Consider the following 21,630-nt stretch of genomic DNA (forward strand, 5'->3'; position numbering starts at 1 on the left):
TGCTCATCTACAGACAATGTTCTCCTAGACAGCCCGCCGGCCCCTCTGGCTTGTTTACTTGCCTAACTCCACCTTCACATGCTTTATGTCACCACAAGGAAACCTCTCTTAATCACCTTCATAATTCAACAACACTTTTATTCCCTTTCCTAATCCTATGATTTTTTTTGTTGTTTTGTTTTTTCAGTTTTTAAAGACAGGGTTTCTTTGTGTAGTCCTGGCTGTCCTCAAACTCAGAGATTTGCCTGTCTCTGCCTCTGAAGTGCTAGGATTAATGGTGTGCACTGATTTTTTTTTTTCCTGCGCTACCACGATGGGATGATTTTTTTTTTCCTGCACTACCAGATCCAACTGTTTTGTTATTGTTGTTCAATATGATCTCATGCAAACCCAGGTTGGCCCCAAACTCCTGATCCTCCTGCCTCTATCCTCCCAAGTGCTAGAACCACAGGCATGTGCCATATTCTCAGATTATGGGGTCCTGGGATCGAACCCAGCCCAATTATCTGATATCTCTCTCTCTCTCTCTCTCTCTCTCTCTCTCTCGGCTCTAAACCAGGCCGCACTTCTCTTCTATAGTCCTACAGTCATGGTCTGGCTTGGCACATGGCAAAGCTCTCTTGAAACACCTGTGGCTTGTCTGGCTGTGAAGCGGCGCCTCAGTGCTGTCTCTCAGAATAAGTACCTTCAGCTCCAGCGTGCTCTTTTCCATCGGCCTGTGCCTCGTCAGCCTTGGCTTCGGTGCCATCACTGGGCACAGGTGCGTTGGGCTCTGGCGCAGGGCTGGAGTTGCTGCTGTTCTCCTGTTTGATGGGAGAGGCGTCTGCTATGGAGCTCTGGTTGCTGTTATCATCTGCACAGGAAGAGAGCACAGGTTGACATCCCGTAGCTGCTGAGAGTGTGTATGACGTCTGTGTGGCGGGAGGGGGCAGCTTTCCTATGCCTCAATGCCTTTGGTCTCAGCCTGTGAAACAAGGTATTCTCAGACCTAGTCTGATTACCTCCTCTTAACACCTCCCCCACAACGCCTGGCTAACTAAGGAGGTCCCTGTGTCTGGCCCCCCTCCCACCAGGGCAGAAATGGCAGCAGAAAGACTGGTAGGAGTTAGAACCGAGAAGGATCAGGGCAAAAACAATGGTGGACAGCTGCTCAGCTCATTGGCTGCTTAAGGATCAAGCCAGTCAACACTTCAGCATTCAAGGAGGAGGGGCTATTGACTCTTGGGAAAGAGTTCGGCTTCTTTAAGGGTTTGGCCTTTGTTAGGCTGACCATGCTTAGTGGACTGGGCCAAACCCAGTATATGAGAGCATATGAGCAGCACAAATTGGATTCAGTGGGTTAACAAAAAAAAAAAAGAAAAAAGAAAAAAAGGATACGCAGGACTAGAGGTCTGGCTCAGCAATGAAGAACACTTGTTGCTCTTCCAGAGAATGCACGTTTGGCTCCCAGCACCCACATGGAGGCTTACAATTATTTGAAACTCCTGTCCCAGGAGCTCTGACCCTCTCCTGGCAAACATGAAATAAAAATACGTAAATCTTTTTTGTAGACATGGTTGCACTATGTAGCCCTACTGCTCTGGAACTTGCTATGTAGAGCAGGCTGGCCTCAAACTGCCTCCGCCTCCCCCCAAATGCTGGGCTTAAAGGTGTGTTCCACCATGCCCAGATTAAAGACAAACAAACCTTTGGGCTCCTATGAGACCCAATTCTGGGTGGAGAAAAGCGGGTGTTTTGTGCTTCTGGTCATGAAGTACTATTGCTACAACACTCCACCTCATTTCCATAAACCCCAGACTGGCTTCCTATTGGTCCACAATAAAAGGGAGAGCCACACATTTAATGCCAGCACCGGGTAGGCAAAGGCAGGCTCTGTGAGTTCCAGGCCGGCCAGGGCTAGGAGAACCTGTCTATAAATGAATGAATGAATGAATGAATGAATGAATGAAGAGACAAACAAGGTAGGAAGAGCACCAGAAATCATTCTGTAAGAGTAACTGATTTATTACTTATGTGTGTGTCTGCATGTACTATGCGAACCATGTATACACACATGGGAGACGGGAAGGCTCCCTAGCTTACAGGTGAGTGTGTGGACACCCAAGGGGAAGTGTACGCTGGAACCCAGGGTTGTCTCCAACTTAACCATCAGTGCCATTGCCTCTCGCCTCTTCATCTGTCTCACTGTGGAGACTGATGTCACCCTTTGGCTCTGTATGCTGAAATGGGCAGGTGCAGATTAAGCAAAGATAGGTGGAGAACCGTACTTTAGCTCAAGCTGCAGGTAACTGACGGGGCGCCTTCGATCATAAATAGCCTCAGTCCTCTACAAGAGAGATGCTTTTAGCCACTGATCTCTCCACCCCTGGGAATCAGTGCTTGTAAGATTTACTTTAGTTAAGTGGTAGGTTTGTGTGTACGTGAGTGGAGGTGCCCGCTGGAGGCTTTGGACCCCCAGAGGCTGGAGTTACACTTGACATGTGTGCTGGGAGCTGACCTTGGGTCTTCTGGAAGAACATCGAGTTCTTAACCAGAGCCATCACCCTAGCCCCACCCTCACCCCACCAATAACTTTAGAAATTATTGCTTTTGATCAGACTCAGTGGCGATGCCTTTAGTCCTGGCACTCAAAAGACAGAAGGCAGATGGATCTCTTGTGAGGACCAGGCCAACCACGGCTGCCTGACTAGTGAGAACCTGTCTCAAAAACAAACAAACAGGAAGTGTTTATGTACTTATTTATTTTTGGGTGTATACATTTTGTGTGCAAGGGCACACACCTGTGTGGAGGCCAGAGAACAGTCTGTCATTTACGAATTTTCCAGGAATCCAACCTTGGGTCTTCAGGCTTTACCCGAAAGTGCCTTTACCCACTGAGCCATTCCTCTGGCCCAGAAGTCAGTTTTAAAGAGGACTAGGATGTGGCTCATGGAAGAACATGACCTGACCATGGGTTCCATCCCCATCATGACAAAATAATAAAGGAAGAAATAGAAAACCTTATTATAGATTAAGAAATGTAAGGGCTCCAACCAGTAAATATGATGAGTGGGAATTATTTCGATCTAATTTGGAAAGTGCCAGCTATAACACATTTTGGAATAATTGGAGAATTTGCATATGGTCTAGATTTTTTCCTTTTTTTTTTTTGAGCTAGGGTTTTTCTGTGTAGCCCTGGCTGTCCTGGACTGACTTTGACCAGGCTGGCCTCAGATTCACAGAGGTCCACCTGCCTTTGCCTCCCCAAGTGCTGGGATTACAGTGTGTGCCACCACGCCCGGCCATGGTCTGGATTCTTAAAGTTACTAAGGAATCATTGTTAATTTTGTTAGGAGAGATAATGGCACAGCGGGTCTGGGGGAAGGCCATCCTTTGTCGGCAGTGTATGCCGAAACGGGTAGGTACAGATTAAGCAAAGATAGGGGGGGAAATGTACTTTAGCTCCGCTTCGGACGAGTGATAGGGCGCCACCAGCTTCACACCTGAGACGTGTGTTCTTTATGCAAATGAAATGTCAATCTCAAGTGGCATGTTAAAAACCACGCGGCAAACATGGCCTATTGTTGACAATAGGAAGCGGGAGTTGATGGGGCTGGCCACACTGTGCAATGAAGAAGTGAGAGGTCATGGGGCAGGGGCTCTAACAGTTAAGGCGAAGGCAGCTCTGGGGCCCAGGGTACACCTCCCCTTGTCTGGAGCCCTCTTCCTGGGTACAGTTATTTTATTTTATTTTTGTAGAGGAAAGCATGAACGCAGTCCCCAGCTACCACAAATCACAGTGGAGTTTCCCACATCTGGGAGAATCACAGGCATGATACGTGAATCGGCACATCCCTCGTGCAATGGAGGAAGCCCACCCTTGGAAACCACCTTCTGATCACGGTTTCTGTTCTGCCGGGTAAGTAGGACACAGTCATTTTAGACCAAAGTCACCCAAGCGGTGACCCCTCAGAAATGGCACCGCAGCTCATGCTCACAATCCGAGCAATGGAGCTCACAATCAGAGCCTGGAGGGTGGGTGCGAACTGGAGGTCTTGGTGAGTTCAGGCCAGCCAGGACTTCGTGCTGAGAAGTCTGCATGCTTCACACCGCCTCAAACAAAATGCACAGCACTGTAATCTGGGCGATGCTACACGTGGGACCTTGTCAAAGCGAGGAGGGCAGAGGCACTCCCAGAGCTCTAGGTAGCTAACTCTGTGCCACACGCTGAGAAAATCATTCACATTTTCCCCACTGTGTTCTGAAAACAAAGTCTTGTCATGTGGTCCAAGCTAGCCCCAAACTTACAGTCTCAAGCAATCCTCTGGCTTCAGCTTCTGAGTAGCTGGGGATTACAGAGGGACAAACATGTCCTAACACTGCATTTTATCAGCACTTCCGGATGGGCACCTACCTACCTGGTATTGCTACCAAAATTTGTAGAGGTGAGGATAACTGATCCGTCAGAGCTATCTGTTGTGTGTGTGTGTGGGGGGGGGGGTTGTTTGTATAAGACAGCTCATGTTGGTATCCAACTTGTTACAGCACTAAGGATGACTCTGAACTCCCGATCATCCTCGCTCTATCTCCCCAGTGCTCGGGTTACAGGTGTGTGTCTCCTTGCCTACGTGCAGCAACCCTCAACCCCTAGTTGAGAGCACCAGTCACAAGCGCCAGCTGATCTCATCTGACTGTACTCTAGAATGCTGGTTACATAAGAGCATCCTCTTGTGAATTCTTGACTTCGAAAATATGCACTCTCTTCATTTACCTTCAAGAGAGTCTACATTTTCCTAGGTCAAGACCCAAATGCCCGTGCAGTGCAAATTCGGTTAATAAATGACAGTGAGCATTAACGCCTGCGGAGGCAGATGCTGGGACCCAGCCTGGGAACTGTGATCCTCAGCTGACACGGCTGAAGCTGTGGACCACAAGACCCCAGCTCCGGTGACCCCTCAGCTCCTGCCGTGCCCCTTCCCCAGCCTTCCGGAACACTCTTGCCAGGCCCACATTTGTCCCCAAACTTTCATGCTTGGTTGCCCCTAGTCCTTCATCTGTGAAATGGACCTTGTCATTAGACGCTTGGCACACTGTGATGGCTTCATAATGCAGCTGTTGGCATGCCAAGCTCTTCAGAGACTGTCTCATCTAATCCCCACAAGGACTTCACGAAGCGGGCGCTGCCACCACATTCTACAGGTTAAAACCAACCAGAAGGCTGGCATTTACATTACTAACTCAAGATGACACAGTGCGGGGAGGTCCTGGGAAAGGGAGGTCAGAGAGGGGGCTGCTTCAGAATGCCAGGGAACCAGGCCATATCCCGTATCTTACCCTGAAAAGGAAATGAAGTCTGACTCATAAACTCTAGGCTTGAACTTGGGACTTGTGTGGAAGATGACCTTGAACTTCTGATTCTCCTGGTATTACAGACCTGGACCCTGCTACAGCCAGTTTACACATTACAGGGTCGGAGCTCTGTGCATGTCAGATAAGCACTCTGTCCACAGAACCATGTCCTCAACCCTAGTTTTGTTTTGTTGTTGCAGGGTTTGTTTTTGCTTTTTGAGACAGGGTCTCATGTGACCCAGGTCATGCCTCCCTCTGGAGGGCGGGAACCTGTGGCGCTGCGCTCACTGGGATCTTGGGTGTTTCTTTGCTCATTAACCAGCAGCAAAACCCCCGCTGTGTTTTTCTGAAGCCAAGTCAGTAAGAAACAGGGCTGCTTGATTAGGCACCAGAGACTGTGGATCCAGTCTGGTCAGTTTGGGTAAATGGGGTGTGCTGGATAATTTTATATCAACCAGACATAGGCTAGAGTCATTGGAGAGGAGGGAACCCCAACTCCCTAAGATTTGACTGTATGCAAGCCTGTAATTAATTTCCTTAATTAGCGATTGGTGGGGGAGGATCCAGTCCACTATCTGTGGAACTATCACTAAGCTGGGGTCCCGGGTCTTATAAGGGAGCAGGCTGAGCAAGCCAGTCAGCAGCACCCCTCTGCAGCCGCTGCATCAGCTCCTGCCTCCAGGTTCCTGACCTATTTTGAGTTCCCGTCTTGATTTTGATGAGGAACTGTGATGTGGAAGCATAAACCAAATAAACTCTCCCCAACTTGCTTTTGGTCACTGTGTTTATCACTGCAATAGTAACCTAGGTTAGCTGGTTAGCTAAGATGTGCGGGTACCTGCCCCTCTGCATTCCCAGGACGAGGCAGGGCTGTCTCTCTCTGAGCGCATCAGCTAACTTGATCCGGCCACCTGCCTTTCTGACTTCAAGTGACCTACAAGATCCGTACCACCTCGCTGGACAACAGGTTTAGAGTAGTCAAATGTACAAGCACGTATGTGGGCCACTGAGACAGCTCAGTGGGTGAAGGTGACTGTCATCAAGCTTGATGACCTGTGTTTGATCCCCGGAGCCTACTTGGTGGAAGGAGAAAGCCACAAGTCTCCCACGAGTGTCTCTGACACCGTGTTAAACATATGCTTCCCTGCCTCACACACAAAATAAATACACGCAATAGAAACGTTTCAAAAGTAAAAGCATCAGAGAAAGATCAAAAGCAGGACGCATACCCAGTACCTGGGAGGCAGAGACAGGAAAATCATTAATTACGAGTGTGAAGACCGCCTGGGCTACATAGTGAATTCTAAGCCAGTTTGGGGTATACAGCAAAACACTGTCTCAAAAACACACACAACAACAACAAAATCCCCAGGAGAGGGCTGTCAATATGGCTCAGTAGATAAAGGTGTTTGCCACCAAGCCTGGTGACTTGGGGAAGAGGTGTGACTTCCACGTGTTTGCTATGTCACCTGTACATATAACAGGTAAGTGTATCCAGGTGTGGTAGTACATGGCTTTCATCCCAATACAATAATCCTGAAAATCCCAGTAGGTGTATGTAGGAGTTCCAGGCCAGCCAGTGCCAAATATTAAGACACTGTTCTCAAAAAAGAAAAACAAAACAAACAAGTAATAAATAAATAAACTAAAGAGGGGGAACGAGAAGGAGGGAGGGAAGGAAAGAGAAAAGAAGGGGGAGGAGAGAGAAGAGTGGCAGATTCTGCTAGGGTCAATGGAGAGAGGATGGGTGACCAGGAGGGCTAGAGCAGCCATGTCTCCCCCAAGGGACGAAAGCTGTTCCTGCCTAAGCCAGCTGCTGCTGGCACTGTGACACCTGACTTCTCGGACAACAGCAGTAAAGCAGGTTTTCTGACTTACAAATATCAAAAGCTGCTATAGTTTGAATATTAAAGGTCCTTAAAGGCCCATGTGTTAAAGGCTAAATCCTCAGCTTGATGTGGATGGAGTCAGTAGAAACTTTCAGGAGGTGGGGTCTGGGGGGAGGCCTTCTGGCCACTCAGGGGGTCCCCTTGAAGGTAAACCTGTCTTACTGGCCCCAGCTTGGTTTGGAAACACTGCTTCACTTTGTAGGCCAGGGTGGCCTAGAATTCACTACAGCCTAGATTGTCCCTAGACTTTTATCTTTCTGACTCCACCTCCCAAGTACTTGGATTATTGGCACTAATCCCCCCAAAAAGCTCACTCCTCTTCCTCTTTGGCCTGCAGCTTCCTCTACCTTGCTGTTCCCACCATGATGTGCTAGGTTACCACAGGCCCCCAAAACAATGCCATCAGCTGAATGGACTGAGCCTTCTGATGCCATAAGCCCAAATAAACCTTTTTTCTTTCAAAGCACAGCATCAACAAAAAAACACTTTGTTACAGTGACAGAAAGCTAAATCATTTTCACAAAAGCAACCAGGAGAGAGGGGAGGTCTGAAGGAATAGGCTGTGCCCAGCCTGTGCTTTGGCCGGGGCTGGCTATAAGTTGTGTGCATTTTATGGACATTTCACGGAGCTACGGGAGTGCAATTTGAGCCTTTCCTCTCAATAATAAGGGAGGAGAGACAGAGACACAGACAAGGTGAGGACAGGAGGCTGGCTACCATGTGGCCCCATGCACACCCTGATGGATGGGGCGCAAGTTACTTCTGAGGATGGATGCTAAGGCTGTCACAAGAGGGTGGAGCCCAGGTTCCTACGATGAGCATGAACCACTCAGAAATCCATTCTGCAGTTTCCCAGGAGCAAAGCAAAAATGAAGAATGGAAAATACACTGGTGGGTCTGGTGTGGTACACCCCCAAATCTTCCTGGGTTCGTAGGGTTGCTGGGATCCTCTCCTGTGAGACTGCCTCTGGGTGAGGAGAGGGTGTCATTTTTATGCGTCTGTTTTGTTTCTTGGCTAGGTGTACCAGGGAAAGAACCGTCTTCTCTGAAGAGCTCCTCCTTGGCACAGAGGCCTGGCAGTCTTGCCCAGCCCTCCTACCCTTTGCCTGGAATGTGAACAAACCTGCTAGAGAAACAAAAGCACAGCTTAGGAGTTCCCGAGGCCCAGGCAGGGGGACGGCTCACCGTGCATGTCCACCATCCCTGGTGAGGAGCTGTTCTCTGGGGTGGTCACCTCTGAGCCACACTTCTCGTCCTTGCCTTTCTTCTTATTCTTGCTTTTCTAGAGAGGAGAATGGAACGGAAACCCAGTCAGTCATGTCCGCGCGCGCGCGTGTGTGTGTGTGTGTGTGTGTGTGTGTGCCCGCGCGCGCCCTGGGGAGTGGAATGAATATTTAATCCCGTCAAACAGTCAGAGCCCCAAGCCTTGGCAGGTTGTCTTTGCCTGCATCTCAATGTGGCCCACAAAGTGGACCTTGCCACCTTGGGATCAAACAGTCTCACCGAGGGGAGGATTCCAAGACATAATCTCGCCCGTCTGTGGGGTTGTTACCTGCAGACAGACAAGCACCCTGGCTGCTGGGAACTCCCTCTTCTTCTAGGTAGAGAAATTAGGGGAAAGGTCACTGTCACAGTCACTGCTGACCAAGAGCGGGTTCAGCCGTGGCAGACACAGGCCACTCATTTCCAGCAGCTTGAGCCCCTCGGGGCTGCTTTTCTCAAAGTATCAGGAAGAATGGAAACTCAAAGAAGCAGCGGGGAATAGAAAGGGTGCTTTTAGGGTGCTGGGATCAAACCTACGGCCTCACACATCCTGGGCCAGTGCTCTGCGGTGAGCCCCAGCCCAGCCCCCACGGGAACGGAATCGTGTTGGTTTCTCTAAGTGATGGTAAAAAAAAAAAAGGTTCCAAAAATAAATCATGGATGGTCTGATTGTTCGATATAACAATTAAAGAGACTAAGGCAGCTCTCTTTGGATTTTAATCAGAAAGCTCTGCGAGGCATGAACATGTTAAAATACCTCAATATCTCCAAGACAAAGAGGAGCAGAGCATACAGCTGCCACCACCGTGGGGGGGTGTTGAGGGGACTGCGCCTATTGTGCACTCGTGAGGAGAGGCACTCCGGAAGGGAAAAGGCAATCAGGGTGCGCTGGTACCCGCAGGGAGGTAAACGCAAGCTGGGGTGCGTGCATACGGAGATAAAGGAGATGCTGCAGCATTACTATCTAAACATGGCCGGAGAGATGGCCCAGCTACCAAGGACACTGGCGGTTCCTGCAGAGGAGCTGGGTTCAGTTCCCAGCATCCATGGAGTGGCTCCCAAACCATCTGCAACTCTAGTTCTAAGAGATCCGATGCCCTCTCCTGGCTTCTGGGGGAAACAGAGCTGCATGCACGGGGTGGACATACATACACGCAGAGAAAACACTCGTGCATTTGAGAAATCAGTCATTTCCTTTTAAGGTACTTAAAGAAGGTACAAATCCACAGAGGCAGGGTGCGTATCCGCAGCGGCACGAGGCGTGCCTGCTTGCGGGCACTGACGAAAATGGTATGGAATTACTGATTCTTAAATTATATTTATTTTACTTGTGTGTGGAGGCACAGTGCACATGTGAAGGTCAGAGGAAACTTTTAGGAGTCAGTTCTCTTATTCTACCTCGTGGGCTCCAGGTATCACACTCAGGTCATCAGGCTTGGTGGCAAATGCCTTTACTACTGAGCCGCTGCAGGCACCCTAAACCTAGCATCCTGTGGTTTAAAGAACACAGCATCATACATGCTCGGCAAACATTCTACCACTGGGCTACACCCTCAAAGCAAAATCCACTCTCTCAGAGAGCATACTCCATCCCATAATAGCCTGGCAGAGGCAGAAGTGTGAATTTGAGACCAGCCTGGGCTATACTGCAAGACCCTGTCTCAAAAAATACAAAATAATGGCCAGGCACGGTGGCGCTCACCTTTAATCCCAGCACTGGGGAGGTAGAGGCAGGTGCATCTCTATGAGTTTGAGTCCAGCCTGGTCTACAAAGCGAGTCCAGGTCAGCCAGAGCTCTGCTATACAGAGAAATCCCATGTCTCAAAAAAACCAAAACAAATACATACACACACACACACACACACACACACACACACACACACACACACATACACACACACATATATATCTAATTCCATAACAGGAACAGGTGAGATGGCTCAGCAATAAAGGCAACAAGCCTGAAGACTTAAGTTGCATCCCTGGAACCCACATTTATGCGCACGAACACACACACACACAAAAAGAAAGCAACGTTTGAACTTTGACACCTGTTTTGCCTATTTGAAAAGAATGAAACCTTCAAGAATACTAATGTTCATTTTTTTTTTAAATGGTATAGTTGTATCCTAATTAAATATGTTCTAAAACCATAAAAAGCTGACCCCCCCCTCTCCCACCTCCACGAAGTCTTAGTCTGACCTCCCGACAGTCTAAGGAGGCTGTCTGGGGCGGTGCCCCGAGGTGGAAGGAACTCAGCATCCCCGGAACACTGTGCTATTCTCCAGGCGACAGAGTGCGCATTCTGGGTACAAAAGCCACACGAGCTAGATGGCTCCTCTACGCAGGGAGGGAGCAAGAAGCCCCATAGCAAGGGGAAGCCCCCAGCCTTGTGGGCTAGCCGAGGCTCGTCTGTCTGACTCTACCTATACCCAGTGCTCGTTGCCCAGCCAGGAGCCGCCCCATCCTTCCCGCAGCCCATATGATCCCCTTGATCATATTCCATTTGGCACTTCCCTGATGTCTGTTTCATGCTATTCTATAATTATCTTCCCCCAACGAGATTAGAAATTCCTTGAGAGCAGGGGACCAAGTCTCCTCAGATGCAGCCAGCATTTCTACACCACCTAATGACGTGTTAAGGCCAAGGCGTGGGCCGGAGCCAGGAGCTGCCTTGGAGGACTTGAGCCGCTCTGCTCTTTGTCCGGTTACATACGGATGGGCCGAGCCTTGGTCCCTTTATGGTAAGAGGGGACTTGGTGGCTTCAGAAACCCAGGTCAAAACAAGGCAGGAGGCCAGTCACTTAAGTTCTCAGCCTGTTCAGGGTGAGCATGTGATCTCAGCCCTGCGTAGAGTCCCTAGATGCTCGGGGGCACGTTACTGAAGATGGGGCAGAAAGAGAGGCTGGTCCCTTGAAAGGGACACTAAGACTGTCTTCCCCGAGAAAGCTGCTGCCCCACAACAAAACTTACTGACCATGGCCATGTTGCTCCCAGAAGCAGCTGGGGCCAAGCTCATCTCCTCAGGCCAACTGTGGGTAACCTGGGCAGAGCCAGCAGGTAGAGGACCAGCAGTGCCAAGGCCTTTAGGTGGGAAGTGGGTTGGATGCTTCTATATCACCCTTCTCCAGCGCAGCCCTGGTCACCACAGCCCTCTCTGGCCATTGCAGTGAGCATGGCCCCACCTGTCTCCCTTAACCTTCATACAGCCCCTCTCTCGAGTGGCACAGGCATCCTCATACCAGGCTCTCTCCCTCCTGCTCTACCTTGTCCACTAAACAGCTCTCCAGGAGCAGAGAACATATGTATCTCAAAATTAGAAAGCCTTGGGTGGTCCCAGTCTCAACTCTGACAGCTGCATGACTTGGAGAAGTGGCCCTGTACCTCTCAGAGATCATGTCTTCCCCTTGTAAAGAGATTTAAAAAGATAGGGAGCAGGTAGATGTTTGTGTGGAGCATGAGCATGGGGCCTGGCAGATGGACAGCGGCCCAGGAACGGAGCCACAGTGAAGGCGGAGGCTTGGTATAACTGGGCACCGCACTGCCCGTTCCCACACCATAGTGTGCAGGGCTCTAGGGAAAGCAAGCCCCATACAAAGAGTGTGTCTCTGCTGGCCAGCTATGGGGCTCCTAAAACAGTGGACAGCTTTCAAGGGGCATTCCTCCTATCAGCTCAGGTTCTGGGGCAGGACCACAGGGCGCCAAGGAAACGGTCCAGCAGCCTTTCTGGGCCTTAGCTGGGCTCTGTGCCTTCCAAGCAGTTTGGCCTTACATCCCCAGGCCAATGGTTGGCAACAGACCTCTTCTGCCGGAAGCGGGGAGGCTACCCAGGGCAGGAGGGAAGGATGACACATCAGCCCTACATACTCACGTCATCAACTTTTGGCTCCGTCACAGGGACCCACTTGTAGATTCGTAGAGATGTGTCACCAACGGTCACCCATTTCTTCTCCCTGCAGGGAATGAGGAAGAGCCCATAACCAGGGGGCTTTGTACAGGACTCTGCTTACAGGGGTGGGGGTGGGGGGAATGGGTGGTGGCAGCAGCAGAGGTCACAGCTACAAAGGGACGACTGGTTGTAGCCCTGGGGCCACAAGCTTTGATCGTGCAGATACGGCTGGAATCCCAGATCTGTCCTTGATGGCTGTGGCCCCTGGGAAAGTCACCTGACCAAGGCAAGCTTCACGAAGTCTACCCTTTCGGAATCAAGAATGCAAGAAAGCACCCTACCCTCCTGGCAGATTCCCTTCAGAGCACTGCAGGGGCATATGGGCTGTGGTGGGCACTGAGGGGCAGGCCGAGCCTGGCCTTGTGGGGACGGGTCCTTGTACCTATCCTTCAGCTGAGGCTCCACCTGGATCCCCGATCACCTGGGTTTAAATCTCCCACAGGAGAGTCCAAGTCCCCAGCTGAAAGAGACAGGTTTGCAGATGAGGAGGAGAAAAATCACGAGCCGTGAGAAGGAAAAGAGGAGACTGGCTTCATCAAGAATAATAATTATGCCCTCTCCAAGCCACCGACGTTTTCCAGACTATTATTATGGCCACTAACTTCTGTTAGAGGGCGTCATTTCTTGCTCTAAATATTTAGAGGCCATGTACGTGGGTAAGGGTAGGCACAACTTGGGAAGACGCACTCGAGGCAGGGCTGGGGTTTGAACACCAGCAGTCTAGGCTCTAATTTGGCTATCTTAGGGAGCAGTCTGACTTCCCACTGAGTTCAGCAAGTAACCAAGGAGGTGAGATGTTGGGGCCAGAGGAGGTGGCAAGGCTGCAATTTCAATGACAATAGACCCACTGCTACCTAGAACTACAGTTGTGAGGACCTTGGCTTTTTTACCCCTCATATTATGGTGTGACACATTACAGTTATTGCCATGTCATTATTGAGGCTGTTTTTTTTTGGGGTGTGTACACTCAAAAACAGCTAACCAAATCATACACCTCCATTCACAAACTCGGCCCCTTCAGGGCTCCGTGTTCCCATCAGTGACGGCCTGGCTCACATCATTAAAGGAGACCTTGTCTAGCTGCTTCCACGCTGAGCACTACCGCCCACATACTCTGATGTTTACATGACCGTGTGTGACAGCAAGTGCCATCATCCCCACCTGACAGGTCACGGAAGTGAGACCTGAGGAGGTGAACTCATGACCTCGTAGTGAGAATGCAAACCCTTGGCTCCAACTGCTTCCCAGAGCACCTGCCAGGCCCCGCCCACACTCCTTTTAGCATAGGAAAACATGAAGTGGAGGCAGAGGTCTGTCTGCCGTCAGAGGCAGGATGCACAAGCCACAGGCCCACCTGAAATACTCAGACGGTGCCTGGAGGGAACAACCTCAGTGACAAGCCGAGACACATCCTGATGGACATTGTGTACAACGGACCAAGCTACATGCCATCCCTCCTCTCTCTTTCTCTGAGAATGGTGAAAGGCCAGGAGAGGAGCACATCTTATAGATGAGAGAACAAGCGATCCAGAAACTGTTGCCATCCTGGTCATGGCAACACAGATGATCCGTGGTAACACAGATCTACTATTCTGCTGTCCATGGTAAGGGACAGTCCTTTCTGTAGAACCAGGGCGACAGAAACTTCTAGAACCTAAAAGTCGCTCAGTCGATACTCACAAGCTCTTGACTAGCTTCCTTGGTCTGAGTGCAAGTAAATCAACCAGTTCAAAGCTGGAATGTGTTTATCCATCTGTCTGAAGTGATCAGGTGTTACGGGCCACCCGCTGCACCTTGGTTCCTTCTTCCCCACTGATGACCGCTTCACTGAGTACCCGGGTCACCCCTGGGTAGAGAAAACGTTCTGTAGCACTATTACTAGGTGTGGACACTGAGGGGGCTTTGGGACAGAGGCAGGAGTTATGAACTTGACCGTGGGCAGCTGGGCAGGTTGGTATGTAATTTTAATAACCTGAGATCCCTGCACCCGCAGAGGCCGAGGCAAGATTGCTAGTTCTAGGTCCCAGGTGGCTCTAAGCGACACAGTGATGATGATGATGATGACCTGAGGTAGAGCCTCAGAAATAACATGGTAGAAAGAGATGACCCACTCCCACAAGTTGTCTTCTGACCACTGCAAGTGTGACCAGCACTCGTGTGAATGCTCTCTCTCTCTCTCCTTCCCTCCCTCTCCCGTGTGGGCACACACAAAATAAACAACAACAACAAAAAAAGTAAAAAACATTTTTGAAAACTGAAGTGGAACCTGACCTTGGGATTGACCCCTGACCTGGGACTTGGCTCTTGGCCTCCCAGGAAGCGAGGCAGAGCTCTCAGAGAGGCTCTGGCTCAGGGGGAGCAGTTGAAAGATCCCCTGCAACAAGTGCCCAGCCCATCATGGGGGAACTTACACAGCTGGCTTCCCTCCCATGAGGGAACTAGACAGTTCCCATTATCTTACAGCAAGGGGGTCATCGGGTGGCCAAGGAGGCATATCTTGTTTACCTTCATAGTCCTTATGGCCCACATGCCCCTGGGAGCCACAGCTTGCTCCAGATGACACACACTGGCTGGCTCCCAGCACCCACATCTTATCACCCGGAGGCATTCACTTTGACCACCAAGTTGCACCTCAACCTAGCCACAAACTACTCTCTACAGAGCTGGCGTCCTCTTGCCTCCATGGCAACCAGCTTGGCTTCCATACCTCCTCTGCCTATCAGAATTGTGTTCCCGAGACAAAAGGATGAAATGAAGTCCCAGGCGTAGAAAAGAGATAGGGTTTTTCTACGTAGCCTTGGCTGTCCTGGAACTCACTCTGTAGACCAGGCTGGCCTCGAACTTACAGAGATCCGCCTGCCTCTTCCCTCCCAAGTGCTGGGATTAGAGCCCTGCACCTTCACTGCCTGGCTCAGGGTCTTATGTGAACTACAAGGGTCTGTCTCAGATTCTCAAGGCCAAGGTAAATTTTCATTGCTCTACTGGGTCTAAAGTCCAATGTTTCCCAGGGTGCTCTGCTGACTCCAAAGAGCTCTAAATGCCTTTTTTGTATATTCATTACCCAACTAGTGTTTGTCACCTTGGAAGACCTGTCCTAATCCTAATAAGGTCTGGATGGAAAGCCCCCATAAACTAGCCACTCCGCCTTCATGGCAAGTTGCTGAAGGACCCCTAGGACCAAGAGCTGAAAGGTCCTGGACCAGTGTCTACCACACAGTGCTGATGTCTCTGTCTTTCCCATTCTGGACCTCCTGAGCCTGACCCAGTTTCCCAAAAAGGGACCCACCATTTTGATCTCCTTTGGCCATCTTCTGGCCACCTCACACCCCACCAACATCTTGGCTGGGACACCAGACAGAAAGGAGAAGAGAAGTAGCTGCAAGCTGTGGGTAGGGGGCTGCAGCTGGCACAGGCTTCTTCTGCAGGGCAGAGGAAGGGTAGGGCTGGCCAAGCAGGCATAAGAGATACCACCCTAGGCTTTCAGAGCGAGGATCTGGTCATGCGTGTGCGCGTGCACGCACACAGGCTGAGGACAAAACCCAGAGCCCTGTGCACATTAACCTCAAATTCTACCACCAAAGTAATACTCTCAGAAGAAAATGTCACTTCTTTTTTGCTTCTCTTTGTGACAAGCTCAAATCTAGCCTGGCTAGCCTTGAACTCCTGATTCCTCTGCACTTCACAAGTGCTGACATGTACCACCATACCCAAGGAGAACAGGGGTTTTTTGTTTTTTGTTTTTTTTTTTTAAATCACTTTGCTATTTATCTGAAACTCAAATTTAGCTAGGTGTTCTGTATTTTCATTTGCTAATTCTGGCAACCCCAAGTCTCAGGCAGTGGTGAAATGCATGGTTGGTGGCCACAGTTAATAAACAACCCCCAAAGCCTTCAGGGTTGATTGCAAGACTGCTCTACAGACAGGGCAAAACCAGCTTCAGCGACTCAAGGGAAGACCCCTCCATTTCTGTTTAAGATGGGGAGGCAAGTGAATCAAAATTTCCACAAAGTTCACCCTCCATAGGGGCCCTGTGTACCCTGGTGCCTCCACCTGACTCAGTCCTCAGCAGTTCCAGGAGGGAGGGAGCATCAAAGCCCTGGTGGCCAGGGTTAGAGAACTGAGTTTCCTATTCTGCCCAAGGTCACGGCAAGGAAGTGAAGCACAGACTCAGGCAGGAGATCCCGAAGCCTGAGGTACTTAGAGGTCGTGATGTACTTGTTCACCCCCAGACACAGGAAAGAACCTAGCTACATCTCCTGCTGCCGTCCCAGGCTGGGCAGGCTGTGAACCCACCAGGATGGAAGCAGAAGCCTCCAGGCCTCATGCTCTGGGGCCCTCGGGGTGGAAAGCCCCATCCCTCCATCTGCCCGCCCTGCAGAGCAGCTGGCAGACCCCAGCCGCAGCTGTCACAGCTCCAGGACCAGAAAGGCAGCTTACACGGCCTCTTTCCACCCTCCAGGCGGGTGGCAGACAGAAGGTACTCTTGCCCTGATATCAGTTCTTTCTTCACACGGGGACTGAGGCAGAGGAGGGGGGGCCACCCCAGCCTTCCCTTGAGAGTCCCGCAGGAGAGGGGGCACTGTGTTGTTTTCCTCTGTGTTTTGGCCTGCAGCTGTTTCTGCCATTTTTAAATGGCTCCAGTTGGGCACTGGGCGCCCTGCTCAGCAGGGGAGCTCCCGGCACCCAGGACTTGGATCTCAACTTTGGAAAGCCTCCCCTTCTCACGGTTGTGAAAATTCTTTGTCCCATTGGAGCCAAACCCAGCCCACGGCGGGCATCCGGCCATCCGCAGAAAGCCCTTTCCATAGGAGGCCCGGGAGCACGTGGACTTTATTGATTTTCCTCCTTGCCTTTTTTGTTGGGTTTCACTCTGAAAGGACAGCTAACTTGTGACACCACCGGACCAGAAACAGGCCACCCCCAATAGTAATAAGAAAAGAAAAAAAAAAAAAAAAAACAACAACAACAGAGGCGTTACTCAAGAAATGACACCCCCAAAAGAAACAGTCTGCAATGGGGCCTGGCCAGTTCCTATAAAGGGACAGGACCAGCCCGTGGCCGCTGACACTTGGGGACACCCTCGTAGCTGTTCCTCTCCTTTTCGGACCCTGATGAAGCCGTGGGAAAAAAGAAAAAAAAAAAAAAAACCGTAATAAAGTTGAAATCAGAGAGCAGGGAGTTTTCAACAAGTCTGACCCAACCTGGTGATGGACTACCGACGCCTCGGGCCTGGCCTCTGGGGCCGCCTCGGGAGTCAGATCCCGACGAGGGCCGTGAAAATGTTCCATCCTCCTAATTATAACGAGGCCACGCCGGGCACAATCTAATTTGAGCTTGAAAAACACGCACGGCCCACACCGAATCTCGCGGTCCCCTCCTCCTCCCCTAGCGCAGAGAACAAAAACAACGGTCGCTCGCTCTCTCCGCAAAACAAACACCAGCTCCAGCTAGGAGAAGGCAGACGCGGCCCAGGACTTGGCTTCTGGCTGCAAACATCGCGCCCCTCGACCTCCGGGCGTCGCGCGGGGCGGGTGGGAGCCGTGGGTGCCCCGCGCCCGGGCCGCGCCACCGCCTTCACAGCGCTCGCCCCCATCTTCCTTCCTCGCCCGGAGCCCTCGCTCCAGGCTGCCCAAAGCGCTAAATTTAAACGGCTCGCGCTCTGCAAACTCCGCAGACTCGAGGGCGCCGAGGCCTGGGAGGCGGGGAGCTGCGGGCGGGTCGGGGCGTGGGGTGTGTGTGCCGGGGGGGGGGGGGGACCCGGGCGCCGCGCCGCCCCGGGAGGAGACGGCGGCCCGCTCCGCGCTGCACAATGGAGCTCGCGCTCTGCCCGCCGCCGCCGCCGGCGGCATCGCGGCCCCGGCGCGCGGGAAGCCGCTTTCATGTGACTTGCACAAAAAAAAAAAAAAAAAAAAAAAAAAAAAAAATACACACACACACACGAAATGGCTTCTGGGGCCGGCTGCGAACCCCCCTCTCCCGAAAGCCGAGCTCCGAGCCGCCGCCGCCGCCGCCGCCGCGCCAGGTGGGCGACCGGCGCCGAGCACACCTGGGCACGGACGCAGCCCCCGCAGGGCGCAGGTGACCCGGGCCGCGCGCCCTCGCCAACTCCGGGCCCGGGGCCGCTGCGCCCCGCCGCTCCGCGCGCTGGGTCCGGGCTTGCTGGCGGCCGCGGCGCGGTGCAGCGAGCCGGGCGAGCGAGCGAGCAGGCGCCTCGGCTTACCATTTGCGCACTTTCTCGATAGCCGCCATGACCCTCTTGATATCATCTTTGGCCCGGCTCCTGGTCTCGGCTCGAACCGACCTGCCCGACATGGTTCTGGCGGGGAGGGAGAGAGAGAGGGGAGAGAGAGAGAGAGAGGCTGGGGGAGCGCGCCCGCCGGGTCCTGCTCGCCACGCTCGCCCGCTCTCTCACTCGCGCACAGACACACACTCACACACATACGCGCACACACAAAGCCTGGTGCCGCCGCGCGCCCGGGGCCCAGTGCGCAAGCGCCGGGCGGCAGCTGCACAGAGCGAGGGGGAGCGGCGCGGCCGCCGGCAGTGCGGCCTCCGGGCGCCGCCGCCCTCCCCGGGGAGCTTCGGGGGACCTCGCCCGGGGGAGCCAGCGGGGGTGACCCCGGCCTCCGGACACGCGGGGCGGGCTCGCGTGCGGACCCCTCCCCGGAGGCCGCAGGTGCGGTGGAGGGCCTCCTCCTCCCCCCCAAAGACACACACTCTGGGGATGGCAGGCTGCAGGCCGTGGGTGCCCTGGCTCTGGTTGGTGGCCGCGGGCGCGATCGCGCAAGTTTCCTGTCGGGCGCTTGAGTTCTCGGAGTTGGAGGCGGCGGTTCGGGACGCGAGGTGATCTTGGAAAGAGTTGAGGCGCCGGTCTCTGGCCAGCTGCCCTGGTGAAATGTGCGAGATAGGACGTCGCCTCCCCATGCTTCAAGGAGGGTCACAGGAAAGGTGCCAGAGCCTGGGGGCAATTGGCACCGTCGCAGGGCTTCCTTGCCCCCTGGAGATAAGTTGCCCCAGTCACGGATAAACCTTCCTGGGGCTTATTCGAAGACCGCAATGAAATTTTAACCGGCTCCTATTGGGAGTGCCATGCACTGACCCGGGAGCAGCCGGTAAACTGGATCGACCCAACCCAGAAGGACTTTTGGGACAGCTGGGTGACAGAATCTACCGCAGTCGACCAGAATAGGGACAGATGGGTGTGCAGCTGCGGCTAAGCAGACTGGACCAGAGCGGATGCCTGCCCAGGTGGATGCTGGGAAAAGAGATGACCTAATGTGAGCAAGCACCGTGACTAGCGAGGAACTAGCCCAACACCGGTCATTTCACAGATGGGGAAACTGAGTCAAGGTTGCAGCCCTGAACTTCATCTGTGACCCCCATTGATGCTAGTACAAAGCATCTCCCCCGAAGTTTGGAAGTGCTGTGGGGGTTGGTAGAGGGAGCCAGGAGGAAATGAGAGTGAGACTCTGGGATTTTCCCCAGACATATATCTTACTACCATTTTAAACACACGGTCCTAATGTGAAAAATAAAAATACGGCTAATAGTCTGGCACGGTGGCCCAATCTTTTCATTCCAGCACTCGGGAGGCAGAGGCAGGAAGAACTCTGAGTTCAAGGCCAGCTTGGTTTATGTAGATAGTTGTAGACTAGCCAGGACTACATAGAAAGACCATCCCCAAACAAAAAATAAGAGCCATCAAGCTAGGTGGCAGTGGCGCACGCCTTTAATCCCAGCACTTGGGAGGCAGATGCAAGCCGATCTCTATGAGTTCAAGGCCAGCCTGGTCTACAGAGCAAGTTTCAGGACAGCTGGGGCTACACAGAGAAACCCTGTATTGAAAAACAAAAACAAACAAGCAAAAATCAATTATGTCAGAAAACCATTCTGAGCAATGGATTGGAAAATGTGCCATAAATCAGAAGTCTGATATTTTTGCCTCTCTGTATTTGACCATCAGATATGTGCTTGGGCCCAGGGAGTTAATTTTTGTTTAGTGCAGGCATTGTGCATGCTAGGCAAGTGCTGTACCGAAGTTCCCCCTTGAAATATGTATGGGTACTTACATGTATGTATATATGTATATAATTTAAAAATAAAACATATCAAAAATCCACATATCTGGTCAGCAAGATGACTTAGTAAAGGCATTTGCTGCCAAGCCTGGAGACCAGAGTTTGAGTCCCAGAGCCCATACTGTGGGGAAGAGCGAACTGACCCCCGAAAGCTGCCCTCTGATCGCCACATTTACATACACGCCTACACACACACTAAATAAAATGTAAAAATGTTAAAAACCCAAATCCTAATTGATTGACAGCTGTCTTTTCAAACAGTGGGATTATTCACCCACGAATAACAAAAGGAATACCAACACGGCCGAACATGCTTGAAAGCGTGCTAAGCGGAAAGACACAGGCAGGCAAGGACAAAGAGCGTATCTCCCCCTTACTTGAGCTGTCTACACTAGGCAGGAGCTAAGAGGAGGAGTGAATGATGGCTAACGGGCATGGGTTTTTCTCTGTAATAAAGCTTTCTGGTACTACACAGAGGTGAATGCCCTGTGTCCGTGAATTGTGCTTTGAGATGATTACAATGAGCCGGGCAGATGGATGGGTGGCTAAGCACTTGCCACAAAAGCACAGAGACTAGAGTTCAGCTCCCCAGGACTCACAGAAGTGCTGGTGGACACAGCAACTGGCCTGTAATTCCAGTCTTGAAAGGCAGAGACAGGAGACCCTTAGAACGAGCTGGCTAGTGAGACTCCCCATGCCGGCAAGCTCTGGGTTTGATTTAGTGAGCCTGCCTCAGTAAACAAGGTAGATAGAGGATGATACCCAGTATCAACTTCTGGCCTCCACATGCATGCACATCCATGTGCAAGCGACCCATGTAAACATGCATACACACATGCAAACCACACACACACAGTCATGAAAATGGAAGAGGGAGAAAAGTGCTTATAATGGTCAGTGTGTTGCTACATGAATTTGACTATCATAAAAAGAAACCGCAAATCGTTAGAACCAGCCAAAGTTCTGCCGACCGGGCCCCCGGGCCACACAGCAGCCACTAGACCTGAGCAGCCCCTGCCCTTCAGCTGCTCAGGTGACCAGTTAGCTCACGCAGCTGCCTGACTTCTGTTTGCTGTCTAGCCCCTGAAGGTATTGTGTTTCTGATCCCTGATTAAACCATAAA

At 51.8% G+C, this 21,630-nt stretch overlaps 1 protein-coding gene and 1 non-coding gene across 3 annotated transcripts in view; both read right to left on the reverse strand.

Moving 5' to 3' along the window:
• Bcl7a (BAF chromatin remodeling complex subunit BCL7A) overlaps positions 1 to 19,812 on the reverse strand; it is a 32,429-nt gene extending 12,617 nt beyond the window's left edge. The window contains exons 1-5 of one of the 2 annotated variants that reach the window (XM_060382388.1): positions 19,147 to 19,812; positions 18,650 to 18,745; positions 12,352 to 12,433; positions 8,403 to 8,499; positions 686 to 853 (exon numbers count right to left, since the gene is read on the reverse strand). In XM_060382388.1, coding sequence (XP_060238371.1) covers positions 686 to 853; positions 8,403 to 8,499; positions 12,352 to 12,433; positions 18,650 to 18,741 — 439 coding nt within the window. In that variant the 5' untranslated portion in view covers positions 18,742 to 18,745; positions 19,147 to 19,812. Of the gene's footprint in view, positions 1 to 685; positions 854 to 8,402; positions 8,500 to 12,351; positions 12,434 to 18,649; positions 18,908 to 19,146 lie in introns of those variants that run through there. The other variant, XM_021631372.2, reaches the window with a different exon arrangement.
• On the reverse strand, positions 3,736 to 3,906 carry LOC132653838 (U1 spliceosomal RNA). The gene has a single exon (XR_009591680.1). It is a non-coding gene; the product is annotated as a U1 spliceosomal RNA (small nuclear RNA).
• Positions 19,813 to 21,630: the final 1,818 nt, after the last annotated feature.

This window comes from Meriones unguiculatus, chromosome 4 (genome assembly GCF_030254825.1).
Source record: "Meriones unguiculatus strain TT.TT164.6M chromosome 4, Bangor_MerUng_6.1, whole genome shotgun sequence".
Taxonomy (NCBI): domain Eukaryota; kingdom Metazoa; phylum Chordata; class Mammalia; order Rodentia; family Muridae; genus Meriones; species Meriones unguiculatus.